The 25,272-nt window shown below is 43.0% G+C and overlaps 2 protein-coding genes across 5 annotated transcripts in view; one reads left to right on the forward strand and one right to left on the reverse strand.

Moving 5' to 3' along the window:
• The window catches only part of PRICKLE1 (prickle planar cell polarity protein 1), a 68,850-nt gene extending 44,257 nt beyond the window's left edge, over positions 1-24,593 (forward strand). The window contains exons 2-9 of one of the 4 annotated variants that reach the window (XM_048300240.1): positions 9,019-9,186; positions 15,087-15,266; positions 17,512-17,625; positions 18,444-18,581; positions 19,080-19,283; positions 19,808-19,994; positions 20,134-20,997; positions 22,355-24,593. In XM_048300240.1, the coding sequence (XP_048156197.1) occupies positions 15,135-15,266; positions 17,512-17,625; positions 18,444-18,581; positions 19,080-19,283; positions 19,808-19,994; positions 20,134-20,997; positions 22,355-23,211 (2,496 nt within the window). In that variant the 5' untranslated portion in view covers positions 9,019-9,186; positions 15,087-15,134 and the 3' untranslated portion in view covers positions 23,212-24,593. Of the gene's footprint in view, positions 1-9,018; positions 9,187-9,337; positions 9,682-12,336; positions 14,698-15,086; positions 15,267-17,511; positions 17,626-18,443; positions 18,582-19,079; positions 19,284-19,807; positions 19,995-20,133; positions 20,998-22,354 lie in introns of those variants that run through there. The other 3 variants (XM_048300242.1, XM_048300243.1, XM_048300239.1) reach the window with 3 other exon arrangements.
• On the reverse strand, positions 8,063-9,781 carry LOC125325139 (translation initiation factor IF-2-like). The gene is made up of 2 exons (XM_048301887.1): positions 9,066-9,781; positions 8,063-8,585 (listed from the first exon to the last, which is right to left on the reverse strand). The coding sequence occupies exons 1-2, from the start codon at positions 9,779-9,781 to the stop codon at positions 8,063-8,065; spliced, it is 1,239 nt and encodes a 412-aa protein (XP_048157844.1).
• Positions 24,594-25,272: the final 679 nt, after the last annotated feature.

A 25,272-nucleotide genomic window follows, 5' to 3' on the forward strand; every position in this document is an offset into this window, starting at 1 on the left:
ATATGCAAGTATAAAGGGACTAAATTGTTGAAAACTTAAACTAATACTAAACGTACATTAATATTCTCAGGACTTTTCAAATAGACTCTATATGTGATGATTGCCATTTTTCAGACCTGTAAAAATGCCATATCTTGACAAATCGCCTGTCATACATATCTGAAGTCATATCAAGCAGCTCTGATATTCACAGGCTTTACTTAACAAAAACCTGGTTTGTCAAAATTTGAGTTCACATTGCTATCTCAAATACATGCTTTCAAAACCTATTAAAAATAATAAAATTTTATGTAGTGGAAGAGTTGGATGCTTTTCTCCTGTCTCCTGCTGAAAGTGGTTGAACCTTTTTCAGAAACTGCAGAATTTTAGAAATTAATCTTGAAGTATCTTTGTGCAAGTGGCCTGACACTTGAGTAGATTAGCTCAGCCTCTGGTGTTGGAACTGGTAGCAGTGGTAAAATGGTTCACTTTATAGTGGCTGAATATAAATATAGTCTAAAAAATGGGGGTGAAAATTGTCAATTCTAGAAGCATGCATTACCTGTGGCCATAGATTGCATTAGCACTTATTCACTTCCATTAAATTCTGGTACTCTTTCAAGGCTAGGCGTTATTATTTCAAGGCTATGCACCCAGAGGAATTCATCCTCCTGGGCAAACTGCTAAGAAAAGCCAGGCCGTGCTGGCAAGCCCAGGTGGGTGTAGCTTGAAGCTCTGTGGCTGCCAGCTGAGTATCAGGTGTCAGGTATTGTCAAGCAGTTGCTGTTTCAGCAGCTGACAGTACCGTGAGGGCTTAGGGATCAACGGATGCTTGCACAAAGGTCACTCATGTCAAGGGTACCAGCTGAATGTCTTAAAACAATTTCATTTGTACTGTTTGCTTCATACATAAGGATTTTCAGTACCATAAAAAATCAAAAATATTTTGCTCCTAAAATATCCTTACATATTCTTAAGAGTCTACAAACACTTCTGTAAACACAGTTAAGGAAATACACATGTGTTGGAGGCTCCAGAATTTTCTAGAGTAGTGTCATGTTGATGAGATGGATCTTGATATTTAGGGGATTTTAACTGATTTTCCCTGTTGTAGTTACAATTAATTATCTTGCCAACTGGTGTGGAAAGGATAGTGACTGCCAGCTAAGAAACAAAATTAACTGGGTTTCTATTTGAGTATTTGTTTAACTACAATCTTCAATATTATCCTACTGAACAGACATAACTTGCATCTTGAACAGACACTGCCTGCCCACTTGGCCTTTAAATTCAAGTGCAGTGGAGATGAGGAGAAGGAAAGGAGCACTTTTATATTTCCAACCACCCAATCCTAAGCATCTAGCTCTGTGGAGAAGGGAATACTATTTCACAGTATCATCACAGAATCATAGAATGGTTTGGTTTGGAAGGAACCTTAAAGACCACCTAGTTCCAACCCCCCTGCCATGGGCAGGAACACCTTCCACTAGACCAGGTTGCTGAAAGCCCCATCCAGTCTGGCCTTGAGCACTCCCAGGGATGGGGAATATCAAGCTGTTGCAGCTCTTTGTGTGCCACTGTCTAGCCAATTCCTTACCATTTCAAATGCCTGTGGATGGTGACTCTGCTAGGTCTGAGGTTTTTATTGATCTAGCACTTCTTGCCTAGTCTTTCTCCTCAGTTTATACTTGAGTGACCATAATCACAAGGGTAGTGGGCATGCAACTGGGAGAAGTGCTCTTGAAGCCATCTTCCTGACTGCCTTTTGATGGGGTTTGCACTGTCAGTGTAGTTGTAACAGCTAGCTACTGACCAGGATTGGGACCATCCCCCTTGGTGTTCCTCCCATTCCATTCCTACTACTGACAAATGGGCTCAACTCATCCTTCAATAAACCAGTTCTGGGAGCTAAACCAGCAGAGAAAAACCAATCACGCTTAGAGAGAAAGGAAAAAAAAAAAAAAAAAAAAAAGGAAGTATGTAACCTCCAGATCAGCGTTTTTCACTCTGTTAAGCAGAAAGCTTCTTTGGGTTTTCCAAAAAATGTGTTCAGTCATCCCATTGTCACCCTCCTAGGAAAAGAAGCAGCAAGCCTCAACCATGCATGTTTACCCCACATCTTATTTTGTCATGCCAAGTTAAATTCATGTTAGTGAGGTGAAGTTTGTACTAAGGGCTTTATTTGCCCAGGCATGTAAGTGGGGGCTGGTTTGTTGCCCATTTTGAAGTAATGGGTTACATTACAGTGCTTCCATTGGAAAACAAGAGATTAGGATTTTTTTTACCAAAATGCCAGTATATGGAGTTTCACAGTATGTTTAAGAAAGACATGTGAGTGAGGGGGAAACCTTTGTGGCTCTCATTGAAGGAACTTCAGTTAGGTGGATAACTTTTCTTATTCCTCTTTCTTTTTCTTCCTTTTTTTTTTTAATTTCAGGGTTGGAGAGAATAAGAAGGGGAAAGGGGAGAGACGAGTATAATTTCTGTTTTAAGGCAGTAATATAACATGGGAATGCATTGCAAAACTGTGTTAGTTCTGGAGTCAGGGTGTCATTTGGATGCTGCCTAGCCCACAAACAAGCTTTCTTTAGTGTGAGGAAAAAAAACCTTATACAAATCAAACTACAGTGACAGTAGTGGCAGAGAGCATGAACTGACTGGATAGAAGAGCAACAAACCTCTGGTGAGATAGAAGCCTGCCCAACTTTGGGACAGGTTTCTTTTGTTTGTTGCGCAAGAAGTGAGAGGACTGTTCTCCAGCTCACCTGGCTCAGACAATTATTTAGCCATTGATCTTTCTGTGCAAAACACTGAAATACTTATCATGTTTTGGTGATGCCTTTTGATAGAGTTTCATGGTCTTCAGTTTTGGCAGCTCATCAATCAGATAGTGTCTCTTCCAGATGCTGTACTAAGGAAAGCTAATAAAGGTATAATGCATCTTTTTATCCACCTGACATTTTTTCATCCTTGCATCACTGTCTGCCTTGAGGTTGACCTGTGACATTAATTTGGTAAAATAAACTAATAGTTAATCTAAGCATTGTGCATATGGCTTGTGGAAAATGACAGTGTAGGACTGTGCAGGGTACCTATTTCACTGGCTGCTGGATTTCCCTCCTGCAGATTTTAAGCAAGAAAAAGTTAACACAAACCTTTGCATATCTCATCTTTGGCTTTAAACTCAGTTTTGGTTTCTCTGGATAGAATGTTGCAGGAGCAGTGGTAATCCTCCTTGTCAAACTTTGCCTTCACTTAAGAGTCCATCACTTGTGATTTTCCTAAGTTCAGGCTATTGAAAAGCATTGCCAGTGACAGGGAAGACTGAATGTAAATGGAGCATGACTCACACAACAAAACTGCACTCACAAAGGGTTTTTAATTTGTTTTCAAATACTAGTTCGAATATTTGTTTGAATTATTAGTTCATAATATTACTACGGTATTAATTTTGTTATTATTGTGTTATTAGTTTCTTTACATGGGTGCCAGCTCCTGGGTTAAATGTCCCATTGTCTGTGTGTATGAATGTTAACCACAGTAGAGGATCCACCGAGTTCATACCATTTCCTTTTTTAATCTAAATAAATTTTGAAACCAATTTAGATAAATTGAGGAGTTCTTTGGAGGCAAAGCCTGAGAGCAGAGCTTGACACAGAAGATGACATAACTCACCATCTGCACAGGCTTTGGCACAATACTTCACTGAAATTCCCTCAATAAGCAAACAGTGCATTAGCATGGGCTCTGCAACACCTTCCCCATTGCATAATGGTGTTTGTGCTGGGGTGTTATTAAAAACCCAGGCAGCGATTCCACCCTGCGTCAGCCTCTGCTACTGGCAAGTGTTGCTGCAATGCACTTTGTTGTGCCTTGTGCAGCCTGGCAACAGGGCACTGTCTGTCTGAGGGTGCTGGTGTGGTAGGGGAGCCCCACTCACGCCCCACAGCCAGTGGTTGCAGCGGTGTTGTGGGCACCTGGGTGTTTGCCTGTGCCCTGTGTGACTGTGGGCTGCGCCGAGCCAATTACGATAAAATCAAGACTACTGTCTTCAGAGGAGCCTGTGGGGTTAAGAGTTTCCAGATACAGCAACAGACCTGTTGGTTCAGGAGCAAGTCCTAGCCCGATCTGACAAGGAAGGGCGTTTTAATGAAATTTTAGTTCTTTGCTGCTGAAGCAGAGTAGGGTTGTGGTTTTAGAAGGTGTGTTGGTCTTCAGCTCTGAGAGCATTAAGGAAAGGAAATAAAATAAACCTCTCTTAGTCAAGTATTCCCAACACACAGCAGCTTATGCCAGCCGGTCCTCAGGCCATTTGTAGCGGGTGTAGCTCTCCAAAGCAAGCGGTAGGCACCATTTCCGTCCTTGATGCCCTATTGCTTGATGCCTCAGCACATCTATGTGCCATTGGCAGCTGAAAATAAAAATGAGTTTTATTAGTGTTATTGTTGTTGTTATTATTATTTGTTTATTGCTACTTAATTGTCTCCTGTTCTGTTACCTGATGTTAATATTTCCATTAGATGTATTGACTTACTGAGGCAGGCTATTAGTATGACAGGGAATGCAGCAAAGAGAAGAGTGGAAACCAAGCACCCTCATGCAATCACAAACCCTTGCTAGGCAAAAGTCATCTTATTCTTACATTTTTAACTTGTTGCATTTCACATGGACATTTCCTTTTAATCCCTGTATCTCTTTACTGCATATCATCTCTTGTGCTTTACCTGTGTGTCTCCTGCAGAAGTGCTTTTCTCTGGATTTTAGATGTTATCTAAATGTTATTTTTAAACATGATTTAAAGATTGGCAAAGATTCAGACTTTGGAGCCTTGAGAAGTCATGAGATGCTGCCTCCATGCCCTTTCTCTGCAGCCTCAAAAAAGAAAATAGGGAAGACACCAGTCAGTGGCACAGTTGAGAGGCCCCAATACGTTGGTGACACCACTGGTTTGCCTCTGCTCCCAGCAGCACGTGATGATCCACTGTTGGTGCCAAACTCCCCAGTTTGGCGGGGCAGGAGGAAGCAGTGTTGAACAGGAAGAGGTTTCACCTACGGCTGTTGGTGTGGAGTGACACAGAGAGGGGTGGCCTTTGCCTGGTGGCCCATTGGGGTCCTTCAAGGTTTGTGCTTTGCTTCAAGGACATCCAGTGTGTCAGGTGTCTCCTAGTGATTGTGGATAGTGATAAAATTGTGCAAACTGTTCCATCTATGAAGATGTTCCGTCATATCCTTAACGTGTGAGAGGAAACCCAGGGCTGGGTTTGACGAGATGTTCAGGTTGTGTAGAGGTCCAGGTGGATGTCCATGGGGGCTCTGAACACACCAAGGCAAACATACTTTCGAAGTAAAGTGGTCTTGGAGGTCAGGCCATTTCTATACACCAGCTAAGCAAGCGTGTGTAAAGAGCCAGGTTTTCCATAAAAGAGAAGGAAAAAGGCTGGCAATTGCATCTCCACAGCAGTCCAGCCTCACAGGAATCAGTCATGGTTTTTCCTTGTGCTACCACTGGAAGGTCTAGGGAATTAGACCAGTATTTTTTAGTGAGTTGAGTTTTCCAGTAGATCACCACAGATAATGATGTAACTGCTTCCCCTATTCTGATCTCTTTGCTCCCTTGGGGCACAGACCTGGAGCCACTGGGGGTAGAAAGGACCTTGGTGCTGTAAATGTGTCCTAGAGTTCCCTGTGCTGTAGCCTTCAGGCAGGACCATACATGGTCGAGTCATCGTCCCTAAAATTCCTGAAGGGCATACCTGCCTGCGTCAGACATCACTTTGATTTATGCACAACCACTGCTTGGGGAGCAGTTGTAATTCCTGCTCCATGGACTCCTCCTGTGCTGTCAGATATATGGAAAACATTTCCTGCTTTATTTAAAAATATGAAACCTGGCTCATTTTGAAGAATTTTCTCATTGATTTCTCTGAAAGAATTATTGCTGTGATTTTTTTGTTGTTGTTTTTGTTCTAGCTTCCATTCACCTTTCTGCATGCTTTCACCTTTCATAGCTGAATTGTGACTTACTATTTTAAATGAACAGGTGAGATGATAATTAAAACTCTTGGGACGGAGGTGGTGATCATTAAAGGGTGATGATGTAGAGGGTGAACTCCTCTGTTTATCCACAGAACTAATAAGGCTTGAGAGGTGGGTGTTGTGCCACTGTCCTACCTGGAGAAGCTGCCTCTGAAGCACAAGAGGTTAATTTGTTTTCTGCTGCTCGGTCTCTCTTCTGTGACTGCCAACAAAGGTAGCAATAACCAGTGTTATCTCAGGGGATGTTCCCTGATCTGGATAATTTGGAACTGGGAAACCACACTGACTACTCAGCAAATTTCTTAAGAGGCCAGAGACTATCCCTGGCCTGGTCAATAGGTAACAACTTTCTTGTACTAGACTAAATTTGTGCTAATGCCTTAGGGCAAAAGGTTCCATATCCATTACAGGTCCCTTGAAGCATTTGGTTGTTTGAAGGATCAGCTCTACCCAGACGAAGTCAAGAATGTGGTACATGCCGTAAAGGGCAAGTCAGTTTGTGCCTGTCTTTTTAGCAATTTTTTTTTTAAGGCAACTTCTGTGGCATAGTTGATGCTTCACATAACGAGTATGTATGCTGTCATATTTGTTGTGTGAAAATAAAGAAGAAATCATAGCAACACATTTGTTCTTGTGGAAGCAGCCCAAATCAAAGGAGGTAGTTCAGGAATGACTTTCACAATTTGCAAATGCCTAAGGGGAGTTATGATAGCTGGTTCCTTAGCCTAACATTCAAGGGTATCACAGAATCAAGTGTTTGAGCACTGAAATACAGCAATCTGAGATTTAAAAAAGGAAAAAAAATGTAGTGTAAAATAATTGACTACTTGAAATAATTTAACAAGGGCTGTAGATGGATTTAACAGAAGTTATAGTGGGTTTTTCATTGCTGGTACTTTTAAATCAAGATAAAATGGTTTGTTCATGCAGACAGGAAATGTAGGAAAATCTTATGACCACATTAGTTCAGACTAGAGGATCACAATGGTTGGTTTTGGCCTGATAATCTGTAAATGCATTGTCCAGAACAATATAGTAGTTTCTGTGCTCAAGTCACAAAAGTCCAGGAAAAAAAAAAAGGGCCATGTAAACTATCTCTGTACACCCTCTGACACTTCAGTGTGAAAGCAAGCATTGGCAAAATGGGGGACAGCTTGACTTTCCAGGGAAGTAATTGAACATGTCTTCTTTGGTAGACTCTTGGTCACAAAACTTTGCGAGCTTATCTGCAGCCTTTGAGCTGGTTGTGCTGCAGAAGTTCCCAAAGGACATTCTCATCTTTGCAATGTGCTGTGCAGACGTGTTGACCCCTCGGTGTGGGGAGCTGCTGAGAAAATGTCAGGCACTTCTGGAAATGGTGTAGACAATATATGTAAATTGTTGGTATTTATTCAGTCATGTAATGGGGCAGAATAAACATTATTCCTGACATTGCCATTTTTGATTAATGATGAATGGAGCTGGCAGATGTTCAGCTGGCCGCCAGATGGGATCTGCTCAGTCCAACAAACAGAATAGGAACAGTCTGGGTCTCGTAAAGCCAGCACTGACAAAAGCTCTGACAAAATCTGCAGTTCATCCAAGTGATACGCCAATTTTTTAACCTCAAAACGACTAAGCTGTTTAAGAATGGAGGTAGTACAACCAGTGAAACTGCTTATGGAAGTGAAATGGGGTGTGGAAGGATGGGAGCTGGTTAGTTTGCTGGAGTTTCAGCAGGTTTTTTCCTGCCGCAGGAGCCACAGTCTGCGGCTTTGATTCCCTGTGGCTGGAGCCGCGCGGGGCCTTCTGCATTTACCCACGGTTACAGGTGTAATGGTCGTGTCTCTGGGCACATCTCCTCGGCTGCTGGTGGGGATCGACTGCGCGTAGCGTCATTAGCCCAGGATGGGCTGTACCTCTCGGGGTCAGATAGCCCGGCGCTGGTCCTGGCCCCTCGGCCGGCCGGTCTGGCTGCCTGCTCCCAGCGACGGGGAATCAGCCCACGCGAGGAGTTGTGGAGGCTCCTCGCGGCTCGCCATGAGACTCGCGTGTGCCCAGCCGAGGGTCAGGGGCAGCCCGCAGGAACGGGGTGACAGGGCTGGGGACAGGGACACTGCTCTGAGCACCTCAGCCCGCGCCTGTGCCCGTCTGGGCCGGCTTCCTTCAGTGCCCTGCGGGCAAAGCCATTCAAATTTACAGAAGTGCATTTAAACCCATGCAAATTCTGTTCCTGGGGGAAGCGGTAAGTGTCTGAGAAGTGCCCAGTCGCTGTCCCGCTCGGCGGCCCGGGCAGATAAGCCGCCCCCGGCCGCGGGACCTCGGCGGGGAGCGAGGGACGGGATGCGAGGGGGCTGGGTCGCCGCTGTCCCTCGCAGCGGTGGGGCGCGTCGGGGCTGTGTGTGTTGCCGTTCTGACCCCGAGATGCAGCGCGAATAAATTCCCTTTGATAATGACTTCCCCAGGGAGACAAAGAGCGGGAGGGAAGAGGAAATTTGACCGCGGTGTTCACGGTTACATTGGCGGTGCCGGGGGGAAGCCGTCCGCCTGCCTTTGAAGCCGAACCACCCGCCTCTCGGGGCTTTTTGTGCCTACGGGGGTGGGGGAAGTGGTAAAAGCGAGGGCTGGCAGCCTCTTAGAAAATGCCCCGGTGCTACTTCTCTGTGCATAAGCTGGGGCTCGGACGCCTCTTTCCCACTTGGAATGTGCCAAGAAGGGAGGCAGTGATGGACGGCTGCTCTCTGTGATCCTCGGCTTCAGATAGGGTTTATTATTTTTATTATAGTTTTGTTATTCATGTACAGCGACCTAGAACAAATGTTTTCCCGTCCTGAACCCAGTCCTTCCCGTCCGGGTGCGCGGGGCGGCGGTGGCCGGGCCGGGCAGGGCACGGTCAGCCCCGGGCGGCCGGAGCGCGTCCAGGGTGGGGTGGGAAATCTATTTCGGGCGTCAACACGAACAAAAGCACTGTCACCAAACCGTATGTCCGTCGTGTTCTGAGCACAGAATTTATTGCTTCTGCAGGCGCTCGGTCCCCTGGGTGGGCAGGCGGCCGGGACGGCGACCCTTACTGCCTCGGGGCCGGTGGCAAGAGACGCTCTCCCTTCCCACGGTTCCTCCCCCGCCTCGGGCTGCACTTTGAACGAAGATCGCTGGTGGCAGAGATTCCTCCCGCCGCCTGACGGAGGAGCGGTGAGGGGCGCAGGGCGCTGGGGTACGCCGGGGGTCGGGGGTCCCCCGGGCGTCGGCGGGAAGCGCTGCCGGTGCCAGTCCGGGGCGAGTTTGGGGAGGAGCGCTGGGGAGGCTGCTCCCTCCCCGGCTTGCCGCCCCGCGGGAAGGGGCCGGGGGGCGGCGCAGGGATCGCTCCCGCTGCGCTCCCAGCAGGCGGGACGGGGAAAGGAAGCGGTGGCGCCGCCCGGCAGGGACGGGGCTGGAGGAGCCCCCGCCGCCCCTTCCCTCGGCGGGGCCGTGCCTGGCCCTGGCCGCTCCTCCGGACCCGTGGGGACAGGAGGGAGCCGCGGGCAGCTGCCGGCGCCGGTCCGGGTGTGCGGGTCTGTGCAGCCCCGGGGCTCGGTGTGAAGCTGCCGCGGCGGGGCGCGGGGTCGGGTCTGCAGCCGGCATCGCCTCTCCTGCGCCGCCTCCCTGGCTCCGCCAGCAGCCCGGCCGCTGTCTCGGTGCCGCACAGAGGTAATTTGCGGTTACTTGTATCCGCTCTCCCTCGCGGCGGCTCCGCCGGAGGGGCAGGGGAAACGGGTGCGTGCCGGTGGATGCCGGTGCCTTTGCGCATCCGGGTCCAGAGCGTGGGCACCCGGGGGACTGGGGGTGCCTCTGATCCACCTGAACGTCTCTGAAACTTGGTCAGGATGGGAAACCTCCCACCTGTCCTTCCGGGATCTCTGCCTGCTGAGGAAGGCACCGTCCCGGCTCCTCCGAGATGAGGGTGCGCAGCTCGGCGGGGCTGTCAGGGTGCACGGGGCTGGGCGCGGAATGTTTTTTACTTTTCTATTTTTTTACAATTCCTGTCTTGTGACTTATTGAACACTTTCTTCAAGTGTTTTCTCTGGAAACTTGTCTCAAATGAGGGCTGTGAGCCCTAACAAAGAAGAGTGTTGTTCGACAGCCAACAGGTGATGGGGTGAAACCTGAGTATATGTGTACATTGGAGTAAAGTCTGGCTGCTGTTTAAAATAGAATTTAAAAAATCAATGGGAGACTGTAAAAGGCAAGATTTCCTTCTTTCTAAATCTGTACAACCTCTTAAGGAGGGGGGGGGGGAGCATCCGTGAGAATACCTCCTCCTCGGCTGGAGGTTTGGGTCTTGCCTCACTGCAGCGTGCACTTGAGTTTCCATCACCAATGTACAGAGCCAAGGATAACACGGCCAAATCAGATGTGTTGGCGTGGGGCGATGCTTTGTCACGGGGCTTCCTCCTTTTGTTAAATGCAGGTAGCCTGTCTTTGCAGTATGGCTCGTCAAAAGAAAATACCCTGAAAAGGATCGTCTGACTTCCAGTTGGAAAAGTGATCTTTGCGCTAGGATGCTAGAGGAGGAAAGCAGTTAACTCTTCTGTTGGTCCTTGTATACTGGCTAACGAAAACAGTTGTTACTTCTAGGGTCCATCTAAAGGGCTTTTGCATGAACAAGTAGAGTGGCTCCATTCCTTCCCCACTGCTTTGGGTAGTTCATTACTCAAAAGGACCCAACAGCTGTGTGCTGATGCAGATTCTACTTATCAATTCTGGATCCAGACTTCCCACACAGAGAGCTATAGAGCTCCCTGTAGATATGTTATTTGTACCGTAGCTAGGGAATGGAACTTCCTGATCACGTGCATAATACATATTGGAAATAGGCTTTGAATTATTAGTAGTCACTTTATAGTGGTTTATTGCTGTTATATTGTGCCCTTCCTCTTCTAATGTAGTTATCTTGCACCAGAGATTAAATAAGCAGGTGAATGGGCTGACCATGCTAATCTTAACTCGTTGAGCGTTCATTGTGCGTGGATGCATGTGATATGCATCTTGTATCCCCTATAGCCTTGTTAACAAGCCTTCTAACAAAAAAGTTGTTAAAACAATTTGCCCTGCAGGACAGAGTAAAACAGCAGGGGGTGGGCAAGGAGATGTTTGTCTAACTTTGCTTGCAAATCATGACCTCTTCTATCTGGTCAGGGGGAACATAATCAGTGAGCTGGAAATCCTAGCATGGGGATAAACCTTCATATGGGCTTCTGCAATGGCCTTGTTCTAAGTTTGATATCCCAGTATTTTGTGTGCCCATAGCTTTGTAATTAGGAGCATAGTTTGTCTTTGCCTCTAAGGAATTTGTCATACAACTGTTTTAATTCATCAGTGGAAAAAACACAGTAATTGCTTTTCTTTTCAAATCAAATTTAGCTGTGTAACTCAATTATGTTATTCATAGTTGTCAACCTGCCAGTGAAAAACCTCCTTGTAGGCTATAAAGCTTTTTTTGAGAGGTAGTATTTGAACAGAGCTGAAACCTCAAAATGTTCCATGGCTTTTAAAAAAAGAAAGCAAAACAACACATCCTTGCTGTGTTCTGTAGGTGTCATGGCGGGAGTAGAAAGACCACCTTTCTAGTCATCCCTTGGAAAACACTTATTTTTTCAGCTGTTGTTTATATTCATTTGAATCCTCCTTAGGATGTAATCATTTTAAACAGATCACTTTGAAGGATGAGTGCAGCTGGGGGGCAGGGAGGAAGAACCCTGTAGTTTTAAAATGCAAACCAAATTACACTTGAACAGGAGAGGAAGAACTCCTAAACAAGCAATTGCTAAAATAGTTCTTCAGATAGCCTACTGTTAAGACAGGCTGGATTAAAAACCTTGTTGTCAACAACCCCACAGTATTTGTGATGTGGCTGTATTGATATGTGGTGTACTGTCAATCATTTTATAGCCAGCTTCTTCACGTTTGCCCTATGGGAGCATTTTTCTTTTGAAGTGAATGATGTCCTTTGAGCTGTCCTAATCTCAGTTCGTTGAGGTTTGTGGACCTTGCTTTGAACATTTCTAATCATCTTATCTTGGGGGGAAGAACCCTGATTATAAAGTTGCATTTTACATTTGGAGGTAAGGTGCATTCTTCTTTTATTCTCCATCAGCCACACTTTCAAACTGCCCTGTATGACTGGAAACTGGACCTGTGAGTCTGTGGTTTCCTCCTGTTGGAGCTGGTGTGCGTGCTTTCTGAAATGGATGTGTCAGAGGAGGCCCAGGCAGGACCAGTCTCTGCAGAAAAGCAGCCTTGTCTCTCTTACCAATGCCTTGTCTTCCTTAGGAATTAGGTAACATTCCTATATTTATGTACCTTTGCTGTGCTGGAGATCCTGACGTTGCCCAGCACTGCTTTTTTCACAGAGGAAGTAGTATGTAGCCTTAGTGTTCAAAATACTCAGAGAAGTTAGTAAGTCATCATGCATTCAGATTTTGGGTTGTTTCCTTGTCTTTCAAGAGAAGTCAGAGAATTTAATTTTTGATCTTGTGGAGAGAGGGTTTCGAACAATCAATATGAAGCAATTACTCAGTTACTTGGAGTGCTTGTGAGTGTTGGGTATTGTGTGAACAAGGCAGGAGTACGCTCTGCTCAAGTGACCAGGCGCTGACAGAGCTGAACCTGTCTCATTGCCTAAATTGTGTTTCAAATCTTCCTGTGGGATGTGGTTGAGGTCATGCTGCCTAATGAAATATTGTCAAAGATGTTTCACCTGCTGACTCCTTTTATTCCTGGCTTATTGGGCAGCAGTCAGTTCTTGAAAAGGGACCATTTGACCAATACAAGTTCTTGCAATGCCATAAGAATTAGAAATACCAGCTTAGGTGTCAGTGAGTGGCACATTATTGCAAAGCAGGCATCTGCCCCTTTCTAAAGGGAAATGGTAAAACAGTTCATCTGCTGCTAAGGTCATCTTGGAAGGAATTCAGCTTCTCAACGAAATTCCTAGTGACTTTATATTTAACAATTATTTGGATATAGATGATGTGTGACACAAGCTGCCAAACTGAGCATCCCTATCCATCAGCAATAGTGAACACTGTTACCTTTTTTTGCTAGAGTGATTTCCTAATTGCATCACATTATTTCTCTGTCCCTTCTTCCTCACACCCCAGTTTTATGCAAGCAATAACAGAAACATACCTCATGCATGACTTTACTTCCACTAGTGAGTGGGAAGGGGAAACAGTTCTGTATTCCTTGTCTTATTATTTGGTTCTGAGAGCAAGTAATTCAAGGGATACAAAGTATGTACCAGGAAGTCTGTCTTTCTGTTTGAAATATATAGGATTGAGCTTTTAGGACTGAGTTTGGTTATATTTGCCTTCCTTGAGAAAGATAGTAATATGGCGATGTTAAGTTCAGAAGCTGTTGTGCTAACCTTTAGTGGTTCAACTTGAGTAAGATTGCAGACATGTGCCTGACAGCTCACCAGCTTTCCAGAAATAGCCTGTTCTCAGAAGGGAAGTTGGCAGGCTTGCTTGCCCCATCAAATATTAAATTAATCTTCTATTACAGTGCAGCTATGAAGTGTGTTGGCATCTTAGCAGTGCACCAAAAATAGTGTGTATGTTTTTGAACCAGAAGTTTTTGAAATAAAGTTAGAAAATTAATTTTTTGGAGCACTAGCCCAGTGGAAGGGTTAAGTAATCCCATCTCTTTTTATTGGGTGTGGGAATATATAGATGTATTGAAAATAGGGGTAGATAAGACCATGTACTGGATAGTATAATTTCTCTGAGTTTGTAGCTTTTGGGTGCATATGACCACTTTTTATGGAGCAGGTTTGGGTTTATGTACTGAATTATCAGAACCTGGCACTAACCAGTGCCTCACGCTTGAAGGAGAAACTCCTGTTGAGTAACTAGCAGAATATTTGGGTAAGCAGTCTTAGATCTTCCACCTGTGATCCAGGAGCAACTTATTTTCTCTAAAACAGGGGTGATGAAACTGGAAGTGTAATGTGGGACCCACCAGAAGTTTTTATATTGCGCTTCTCATTAGACCCACCAGCAAGGTTTACGTCTAGGAGATTAAAATTTTCTACAACTCGGATGTAGCACTGACAAAATTGGATCTGTGTTTAAATAAATAGGTAAAAAAATGTCCTAAAATGGGGAAGGCACAGCTCATGCGTAACATGGTAGTGTAAGAGCAAGCTTGTCCCTACCCCAAGTGGTCAGGATATCTGTCATGTTAGGACAGATCCTCTGTGATTTTGGTTATCTGTATTTCATTGAAATGCCTCATCTGAATTTCCTAAGAACTTCTGCTAGAATTAATAGAAGATATAGATCTTGTTAGGCTTTTTGCTGCAGACTGCTATGGATCTTGGTGAGAGCCTTCTTTGCCAGTTGTGACTCAAAATGATCCCACTGATACTAAGCTTTGCAGGCTTCATGAATCAACAAAATCATCTCCCTGTAGGGTTTTAAATTGACAGAACAATCATGATGTACTTTACAGAGACTAATCTGGCATAATTGGATTTCAGATCTTTAACAGGACCAACGCCCTTCCGCTCCCATACAGCTCAACCAAAGTTCTCAGAGGAATCCAGCAGATGCTTGCTGCTCTGTGCCTACCTTGTGAACAACAGGATGCTACTTGCACAACAGTCTTTCCCCAATAATTTCTTCAGTTCTTGACAAGTGGTTGTCATGTCTTTTGTTTCACTAGGTAATGACTTCAGGAAGAGCTTGGGTCATTCCTGTTGTTAGTATCTGCTCAATGAGTCTTTCCTAGATACACCTACATATATATAACCTGTGATGTGAAACAAGCAGAACTGTAAAAGGTGACAAGTGTTAATACTGAAATACATTGTGGTTGCCAAAAGTGTTAATTTGTGCCTAGGTTTCTCAGGTTTTTTTTTCTTCAACAGTTTTATTTCTGTAACTTTTTAAAGCACTTTTGAATTGCTCGTTGTTATGCAAGTTGTAATGAAGCTTCAGTAATTTATTGTTCTGGGCAACACAAGGAATACTAAACCATTGTAAGATCATTTACACTGATAATTAGTTGTTCATGTCCAAATCTAGTAAAGTGCTATTAATCTTTTTCTCCAGATCAATTGCTTGATGAGCTGCAGCTGAAATATTTAACACTTTACACTTATGCCATTGGAGATGGAGCCCAAAGCCAATAATCTTGTTTTTGGGTGTCAGCGAAGCTCAACCTCTGACGATGACTCTGGCTGTGCCTTGGAGGAATATGCCTGGGTCCCCCCAGGCCTCAGACCAGAGCAGGTACCAACCATGTTTCTGCATTTTAAAAACAAGCCTCGTAAGGACTGTCTAAGAGAGTGATATGCTGCCTCTATAAGTCTAATTAAATTCTTATAATGTATAAAACTTTAATTCATGTACAACCTTTCATTTCTTTTTTGTTTCCTGTCCAATGAGGCCATGTGTAGGGAGCTTAAAGTTCTCAACCCTGAGGAGTTTTATGTTCCAAAAAAGTTCCCCAGTCAAGGTTTTTCAAAAAGTATATGCTGCAGAGGTATGTATTGCCAAGTCTAAAAGCAGCATAGAAGTTTTTTTTCTGTTTGAAAGAAGTTATTAGGTTAAATTAAAGCTCATGGCATACCTCATGACATTGTGCTCCCTGGCCAAGTATTTCACTGCACTTGTATGACTCTTTAAGTAATTAGGCATTTGACATCTCGAACATGGATAGTATGGCAGTGCATATAAATGAAAGCGTTCAGTCACTGTGACAGGTAATAATGTATTTTACGCCTGTTTAAATAGTTGTATGGCTGCCATTTGTTCATGCCAGGATTTCTCTTGCATGATGTGTGGAGCTGACACTTGTGGTTTGGTTGGCTGTTCTTTCCCCTCTTTAGTCCCCTTTTTTTGTGCAACATCACATGGCAATGGGAATAAAAGTGAGATTATTGATGACCAAGTTGCTATAGGAGACCAGAATGAACGGCTTATGGTATTCATTCATGGTATTGATGATATTGCAACTGTGCTGAAGTTGTGTACTCAGTAATATTCAAAACTCAAGACTTCAGTGCTAAATGGCCAGGGTGGCTTTGCAACATCTGCTAAAGGAGGCAGAGCAATCCTGGCAAGCTTGTACAGTCCATAGTTTAAAAAAGTGCAGAAGATGTCTCTTTTTTGCAATGCAGAGATTTTCTTAATCATGAGTAAAGTAACAAGTCAGCAGGAATGGCAAATAACAGGCTATTTTTAGGGCAACTCTTTATCACTTACTTAAGTATCTATAAGAATCCTGATGAATCAGACCTTAAGGCAGACAGTGAGCTAACATTCTGCAAGAACAATTAAATGCCCTAAAATATCCTCATAATCCCAGCTAGCCCAAACTGTCTAAAGATGGGAGGGTTTTTCCCGCAGAAGAGCTAGTTATTTTGAGAACAGTGCAAGAAACTTGAGAAAAGGGCATAAACTATTTTTAAAGCTTCACTTTTTACTGCATGTTATCTTTTTCTGGAGCATCCTGAAATACGGTCAGTAGCAAGTGGGCTTACAGTAGATTTTGGTTGTTTAAATTTTGGTTAAATGAAGACCAAGTCATGTTTTGTACAACCTGTCTCTCATAATTTTGATTGCTTCCTGACTTAAGTGACTGATTAATGCTTTTTTTTCATCTGCCTTCACAGTAATAAGCTCTTGACCTGAGCATTATTTAAATCTGTATGGCAAGTAATATCTTTGCCAATAGTCTGCTCTTACAGCCCCAGGCCTCGTGACAAGCTGGAAACTGCATAGGAAAAACAATAAATCTGTAGCTGTTCCACAAAAATATTTTTTGCCATTGGGCTTTGTCGTAGTGTTCATTACAGCTTTCCTGTCATAATATTCTTCTAAAAAAAAAAAAAAAAAGAGTGAAGACTGATACAAAAACATTCATCCTGTGAAAATTTCCTGGTTAATTTGCATCTGATTGAAATGTGGCTGGATCCAGCCTCCTCCCAAGGGAAGGATGTTTCCACCTTCTTACCAAAGCCCACATGGAAGCAATGAAAGCTGATGCTTTGGGTGAACCTGATCAGTAGGAGACTACAAAACAGCTTTTGTCTCAACAATGTGTAAAATGCAGAGAGCAAATTAAATTTGTTTATATAGTGGCTGTTTTCTGGAAAGCTTCATGCCTTGTGTGGTAAATTGCAGAGGGAAACTTAGAATTTCCATGGAGTCGTTGACCAGTCCTGAAGGGGGTGGGAATAATGAGAACATTAAATGTGCATAATTTATGATACCCCCCTAATTGTCACTGCAAATTGCATTCCAGAAAAGCAATTCAGCAGCTGGGTGCTAGTTTTATCAGAGACTATTCAGGTTTGCTGAGCTGGTTCATCTGGGTCTTGTATTTTCAGCACAAACCCTCTCACAGTCTAATGTAGCGTGACCTCTTCTTCCTTCGTAAATCAGACCTGAGATAAAACAGTAGCCAAAGGACACTGGCAGTGCTTGGGGCATGTGTGTCTCTGGGTCTGAACTCTGTGTTTCTCCTGGTCAGGTCCAGCTGTATTTTGCCTCCTTGCCAGAGGAGAAGGTCCCTTATGTTAACAGCCCTGGAGAGAAACACCGGATTAAACAACTTCTGTATCAGCTGCCACCCCACGATAACGAGGTAAACACAGAATTGAGGATGAACTGTCGGGGCTTGGGTCTCCCTGGCAGCTTTTCCGTGGACAATTACCTGCCTGTGTATTTATTACAAGCCTAAACCGTGGCCTGCAGTGGCATCTGAGCTATAAAGCAGCACGGTGTGTATACTGAGTCCATTGTTCAGCTGTCCACTTGGCTTGTGTGCAGATAAGAGCTGTCTGGAAGGACACTGCCTTTGCTTGTTAGGGAGGCTGGTGTCACTGCAATAAACTTAACACAAGTTGGTTTTATAGTGTTTGCAGCCACCCACCAATTACCAGGAACCTACAAATTCCTGGAATTGCATTGTAGGCACAAAAAGGATGCTTTGTGATAGTAAAAGGTTTGCATCTCAGTTATGCAGTGTAATTTGGAGTAGAAGTGGAAATAACAAACAAGCTCTTTGTAAGGAAAGGGGCGGGGGTGTCACTACTTAAGATCTTGTGTATACCGCAACACTTAGTCGTGGGCACTTAACCATAATTCTAAAGGACAATATTATGGCTGATTTAGGTTCATTCCATTATTAGCAGCAGATTTTGGATTAGCTTTTAAAAGTCTCTTTCTTGCCTAAACAACTCCTCAGTTTAGCATGGAGGGTTTTTTCCTGTAATGGGGAAAAAAAAATTTTCCACACTATTTTTGTGTTATGCCATATTACCTAAATATTAAAGTGGGAAAAGTTTCATGATGATTGGCAGCATGCCTGATGAATTCCTTGCATATATGCACTTACTTACTCATCTGCTACATTAAAAGCTCAGTCTCAGACAAAAAGTTGTCCCGTGTTTTCACTGGAAGGTGAGATACTGCCAGTCGTTGAGTGAAGAGGAAAAGAAGGAGCTGCAGATGTTCAGTTCTCAGCGCAAAAAGGAGGCACTGGGACGAGGCACTATTAAACTACTCTCCCGAGCAGTGATGCACGCCATTTGTGAGCAGGTAACACACTGGTGCCACAAGCCAGCTACAGGGCTGAATAATGTAAAACTACAGTAGCTCAATATCAAAATTTAAACTTATCTCTGTCTGTCTGAAAACAACAACAACAATAACAGATTATTTTTGAAACTGCATGGAAGAAGAAAGAAGGTAGTGCTTGCTTAAGCAAAATGTACCTTTGATACTGGGAATGAACCGAGTCTTTGATGTATTTCTTACTCAAAAAAAAAACCAACCTAATGCTGCTCATACTAAAGTAATGACAAATAAAAAGCAGACATATGCTTTAAAATGTTATTTTGTATAAAATAAACTTATATTCACAAAAGGTTCATTGAGATGCAGTTCATCTAGACTAAAACCGATAACATTTTTTCCTCTTGTCAGAACTTTGGAATAAAATTTCATATTGGGTTTGGTGGTTTAACTTAGTTTAAATGTAAGAAGCTAGTAGAGCGTTGAATGGGAACTGTGCTCACTTTCTGGGTTTGTTCCTAGTGTGGTACAAAAGTAAACGGTGGTGAAGTTGCAGTTTTTGCCTCAAGAGCTGGGCCTGGTGTGTGCTGGCATCCCTCGTGTTTTGTGTGCTTCACATGCAACGAGCTGCTCGTTGACCTTATCTACTTCTACCAAGATGGAAAAATTCACTGTGGCAGACACCATGCTGAACTTCTCAAACCTCGATGTTCAGCCTGCGATGAGGTAAATAATCCACATTTTACAGCCAAGCTACACTCCTGTTGTTCAGCTGACAAACTGCATCACTTGAGAAATTCCTAACTCCAGATGCAGTCACTTAAGAAGTCAGGACACTGTTGCATAGCCGAGTTTGAAGGCTGAGGAGTATTTCATTTCTTGTCAAACTGGAAATATTACAAGCAGTAAGATGATATTTAGAAAGCAAACACCTGTTTGTGTTTAGAATTGAACATTCTCAAATATTCCAAAATACTATCCCTATAGAAGCTTCTTTAATGGCTGAGTTCCTAGGTTCCCTTTTTTTTTTTTTTGCTTTAGAATGTAGTTTTTCTATCTTTTTATTCTTGTTCTTATAGAAAAGGTCAATTGTTGTGGGAGATTATTGTTTCTATCTTTGTATTGAAAAGGGAGCAAAATAAAAATAAATTTAGTGTGTGAACTGCAGAGTTTGGATATTTTATATGCTCTAACTCCCAAGGTGAGGTTTTGGCCACTTAACTAAAAGCATCCTTTTTATCTCTGGAAAGATAATTTTTGCTGATGAGTGTACAGAAGCTGAGGGTCGCCACTGGCACATGAAGCACTTCTGTTGCCTCGAGTGTGAAACGATCCTGGGTGGACAGAGGTACATCATGAAGGATGGGCGGCCGTTCTGCTGTAACTGTTTTGAATCTCTCTATGCAGAATACTGTGAGACCTGTGGGGAACACATTGGTAAGTGTGTCCTTTTTAAGTATTAAACTTACAAATTAAGGGAAAACCAATTTATGAAATTACTTCACATTCCAGAAGTATGAATTCTGCAAGTCATTTTTTAGAGAGACCCAGAGCATTGCTTTTTCTCCCTTTCCAGGTGTTGACCATGCTCAGATGACCTATGATGGACAGCACTGGCATGCCACAGAAACCTGCTTTTCTTGTGCTCAGTGCAAGACCTCTTTGCTTGGCTGCCCTTTCCTTCCAAAGCAAGGGCAGATTTACTGTTCAAAAACGTGCAGTCTGGGAGAGGATGTTCATGCCTCCGACTCTTCTGATTCTGCGTTTCAGTCTGCTCGATCCAGAGATTCCAGGAGGAGTGTCCGCATGGGAAAAAGCAGCCGGTCAGCTGACCAGTGCCGCCAGTCTCTCCTCCTGTCGCCGGCCCTCAATTACAAATTTCCTGGCCTTTCAGACAATGCCGATGATACTCTTTCTCGTAAGCTGGATGATTTAAGCCTTTCAAGGGAAGAGGCAGGCTTTGTTAATGATGACTTCTGGAAAGGAAGAGTAGAGCAAGAAATGCCTGAAGACCCTGAAGAATGGGCTGAACATGAAGACTACATGACTCAACTTCTTCTGAAGTTTGGTGATAAAAGCCTCTTCCAGCAGCCCACTGAAATAGACATTAGATCAAGTGAACACTGGATTTCTGATAGCATGGTCAAGAGCAAGTTGGACTTGAAAAAAAATAATCCAAGCCTAGCAAGTAAGAAGTATCAATCAGATATGTACTGGGCCCAGTCACAAGATGGTTTGGGAGACTCTGCATATGGCAGCCACCCAGGCCCTGCCAGCAGCAGGAAAATCCAGGAGCTAGAGATGGAACATGGGGCCTCAGGATACAAACATGACCAAACACCATGGTATGGAGGTTCACTCGAATGTTTGTCTGACCTGAAACAGCAAGAACAAAGTGTTCGAGACTCAATGGATTCCTTGGCTTTGTCTAACATAACAGGTAATGGAGAAATAAATGAATGGTTTTGATGGAGAGGTCAACAAAAGCAGGCATTGTGGGAGTATTTTAAAGGAAGATTTTTCATTTCACTGATTTCTAAAAAGCTTTAGAATCAAGAGATGCATGTAAAGTAGGCAGTAGCTTTTATCAAGCACATAATCTTTTACAGGATATGTTTCTGCTACTTAAATCCTATTGGATTCTTCTCCTTTCCTTTTGAATTCTCGTTCATTTGCTTAAAGAAAAAAAATCATTGATGTTAAACAGAATAAGAACAGTCTTAAACTACACATTTGTTATATACAGACCACTGCTTTAAGCAAATGACTATTTTTCAATACCTTATGTATTAAGAAGTTGCATTATATATTAGGACGATATTAAAGATAATCTGCAAAACACTTTAGATAATTTCCTAATTTGCTTCTAAAAATATGGAGAAAATCTGAAAGGATGGTAAACTTCTTAGCTGTAGAAAATTAGGTTTATGAGATTATCTTTCCCCATTGACTAAAGGGAAACTGGTAATCCACTTCCATGAACCTCCTTGTCAAACGTGATTGAAGTTGCCCAAAGGGATAAAGCGTGCATTAACCTTCCTTTCCTATTTCTGTACAAAAAGCCCAAACTTGGCAGTTACAGACCCATTTGAAATGTTGTTCGATCATTGTCTCCTTTCCTTTCCTCCTATAACCCAAATTACTGCAGCTACTTGTCTAGCTGAGGCCCAGCCACAGGCTGGCTGCATTTGCCAAGCAGCAATGGAGGAACTGAGGAGGGCAGCTTGGTTCAGGGGGCACGGGAGGAGGAGGCACTGGAGGTATTGCACCTGGGACCATCACAGGGCATGTGACGCTGCTGTTGTGGCAATGAAGGGTCAGTGGACACAAAGGTGGAGTACAGCAGACCAGCTTACTTTTGATGATTTTTGGAGACTAATGATCCTTCTTTGCAAGGCAGTAAGCTTGGCTTTCCTGTTCCAACAGCTGGAACATGAATTTGGCAATATCAGAAATGTGAAATATTTTAGCCTTAAGAATGGCAAGCACAGACTGTAGAATAATTTTAAGTAACCCTTTTTTCTTAAAAGGCATACCTGTATGTATGTTTCAAAATTTTAAACCCACTGAACTTATGCTCTTGATGTCCTCATGACAGCTAATTCTTTGGTCATCAGAGCTAATATTTAAATGTTTTAAGTCAAAACAAAGCTTATTCTACTATGAAGGGAGTCTTTTTTGGTAATAGTTTAAAAAAACACTGGCTGACAAGAAATGCTTCATAGTTTGTTATAATACTTGTCTCTTTGATAACTCCTCTCATTTTCTTTTTCCTCCTTTCTCCACTCCCACCACAGGGGCTTCAATGGATGGAGAAGGCAAGCCACGACCATCTCTCTACTCTTTGCAAACTTTCCAAGAACTGGAGGTGGAGGACTGTGAGAAGATGAGTAACATGGGAACTCTGAATTCTTCAATGCTCCATCGGAGCACTGAGTCCTTGAAGAGTCTGAGCTCAGAGTTGTGCCAGGAAAAAGTCTTGCCAGAGGAAAAGCCGGTGCATGTGCCTGTACTGAGACGATCTAAATCCCAGTCTAGACCACAACAAGTGAAGTTTTCAGATGATGTTATCGATAATGGAAGTTATGAGAATCTTGAAATACGTCAGCCTCCAATGAGTGAAAGGACTCGTAGGCGTGTTTACCACTTTGAAGAGCGTGGAAATCGGCCTTCTCACCATCGTAGAAGAAGTAGGAAGTCTCGTTCAGATAATGCACTTAACTTGGCCACAGAAAGAAGAAGCTCTCCGAGAGAGAGATTTCGTTATTACTCCCCTCAGGATCATGAAAAATTTCTTCAGAATAGAAGCTCACGTGAGCTTCGGGCCTACATTCAAAATGCAGAGCTGTATGGACCATATGCCCATACCAGGTCTGACTATGCACTGCGGAATCAGGTGGTTGATAAATTTTTTGGATTGTATGGTGAGGAAGATGACTCCTGGTGTTCAACTTCATCCTCATCATCTGATTCTGAAGAGGAAGGGTATTTTCTAGGACAGCCAATTCCACAGCCACGGTCACTGAGATATCCATACTATACAGATGATCTCTCTGGTCCAACTACTGCGTTATCTAGTTCTCAGTTTGGACAAAGGACAACCAAATCAAAGAAGAAGAGGGGACACAAAGGAAAAAATTGTATTATATCTTAATTAATTAGTAATATTTCTTAATTGGGAGGACCAGTCAATTCTGTAGCTACAGTTTGAACCACATCTTTTTATATTAATAATTGTACTTAGGCAAGTTGCTAAAGTTCGTAATGCTTTGCCAGTGTAAATGATAACCGTGCCAGAGTTTACATTGTAAAAGTAACATTCAGAAATGTCACCACCCCAAATGATCTGCTCAGATACTGCTAGGTTTACATACTGTGTTTCAGCTGTCCAAATACTGTTACTGCAGTTCTTAATACAGACTTTTTGTAGACATTTTATTTTATGCTCACTATTCACCTACATTGAATGATCTGAGAGGATTCAACAAAGATCAAAAAATAAAAATGTCAGTCCTGTGCTGTAGCTGTATACACACAGAGTGATCTTTGACTTTTTCCTCTTGCTGCCAAGAAAAAGAAGGCTCTATACTGTGCCCTTTCTTCACTGATAAAGCTCACTCTTCCTCATTCAAGTTTCCATACAAAAACTGGATTCTTTTTATTTGGGAAAATGCTCCTTAAAAAAGGAAAAATTGTAATGTGGGAGCTAAAATGCTTGAAGCCTTGATGTATCCTAAAGCAGCAGTGAATGTTTTGTACATTTAACTTTCATGGTTTTTCCTCTACAATTTTTGAGAAAGTGTGAGGTGGTTGGTTTTGGTTTTGGGGGTTTTCACATGCCTGTTTAAAGGAAGATATTAATTCAGCTGCTGGAATTGGACTTGGCTGCTAATGAGTTGTGATGTTTTTTCTGTCATGCCCCCTACCCCCTCAGCAATGAGAGAGGTACAGCTGCTGGAGTCCTTTGCTCAGGCATGTAACCCCATTTAAGTCAATGGATCTACTTATGTAACAAATATTTTCATATGGGCTTAAAGGATTAGGCTCCAGAATTGTGTCTTTTCACATGCATTATCCAGGTTTTAAAATGTATTAGCTGCAATTCTAAGTCAAAAAACATTGATATTTATAATGTAGTATTTCATAGGCTTAAATGTATTCATAATTTAACAGTGCAAATATAAATGTACATACTGTACAGTTAAAAGTTTTAAAATCTGAATATTTTTATATCCCTGAATTTGAAGAAGTTTGTTACAATATCAAACTAGATTTGTTAGGGGTTTAACAGCAGTGTTATGGATGAAATATTGCTTGTATTTTAGTCAGGGGGTTTAAGTTGAAAAATGTTCAGTGCAAAACAGCTTAATTTTGTCTACTAGGTATTAAAAGCTCTGTATGCATGGTGGGGCTATGTAAATACTCTGTATGGCCCTCTTAATCTTGCAAGTATTATTTATGGATCAAGCAAAATGTAAACTATATAAATGTAAAAACCACACAAGCTTGGAATATATCATTACAACCAGTATGCAACTCCTGTGGATGTGGATTTTTTTATTATTGTTCCTCCTCCTTCCCCAAAAGTAATTTCTAAAGTTTGCCTACCTAAAGGAAGAGAGATACTGTGTGGTTCTAGAAGGCAAGCTGGCAAAAACTATACAGCAGGTAATCACAGTAGTTGACTTGAACTCAGCTGTGGAGCAGAAGCAGCTCTTTTAAGTTATAATAAACTTCTTCCACTGCTTTAAATAAAGGGCAGAAATTTGTTAACAGTGACATCCACTAATGAAGATAGTAAATGCTAAAGCCATTGGCTTTCTGACGACCTGAAGAAAGGAAACTAATGAAATAATAGATGCTTCTTACCAAAAACAGCTGTCAAATGGAACTAAGCTTGCCCTTCTTGAGGATAGAGAAGTACGGAAACAAAAGCAGTGTAGGAGTAAGGGAGGGAATGAACACCAGCACTGCTTTGCATCAAACAAAATGAAGGTATTGCTAAGGGTAATCAGACTAGCAGTTACTTGCTTGTATTTTTCAGGGTAAAATGAACAGCAAATCCTTTCCTCCCAGAGGTGGTTCTCACTATGTAAGTCACGTTCCTAGTACTAACAGCTCTCGTGGAGGTGAAAGCTGACCAAAGCTATGCCCAGTCCCTCAGGTGCCCCATGGGTGCCTCAGGGGGTGCTTCCAGCTGGCTGCTGCGGGGCTC

The sequence above is a fragment of the Corvus hawaiiensis genome, chromosome 4 (assembly GCF_020740725.1).
Source record: "Corvus hawaiiensis isolate bCorHaw1 chromosome 4, bCorHaw1.pri.cur, whole genome shotgun sequence".
Lineage (NCBI taxonomy): Eukaryota > Metazoa > Chordata > Aves > Passeriformes > Corvidae > Corvus > Corvus hawaiiensis.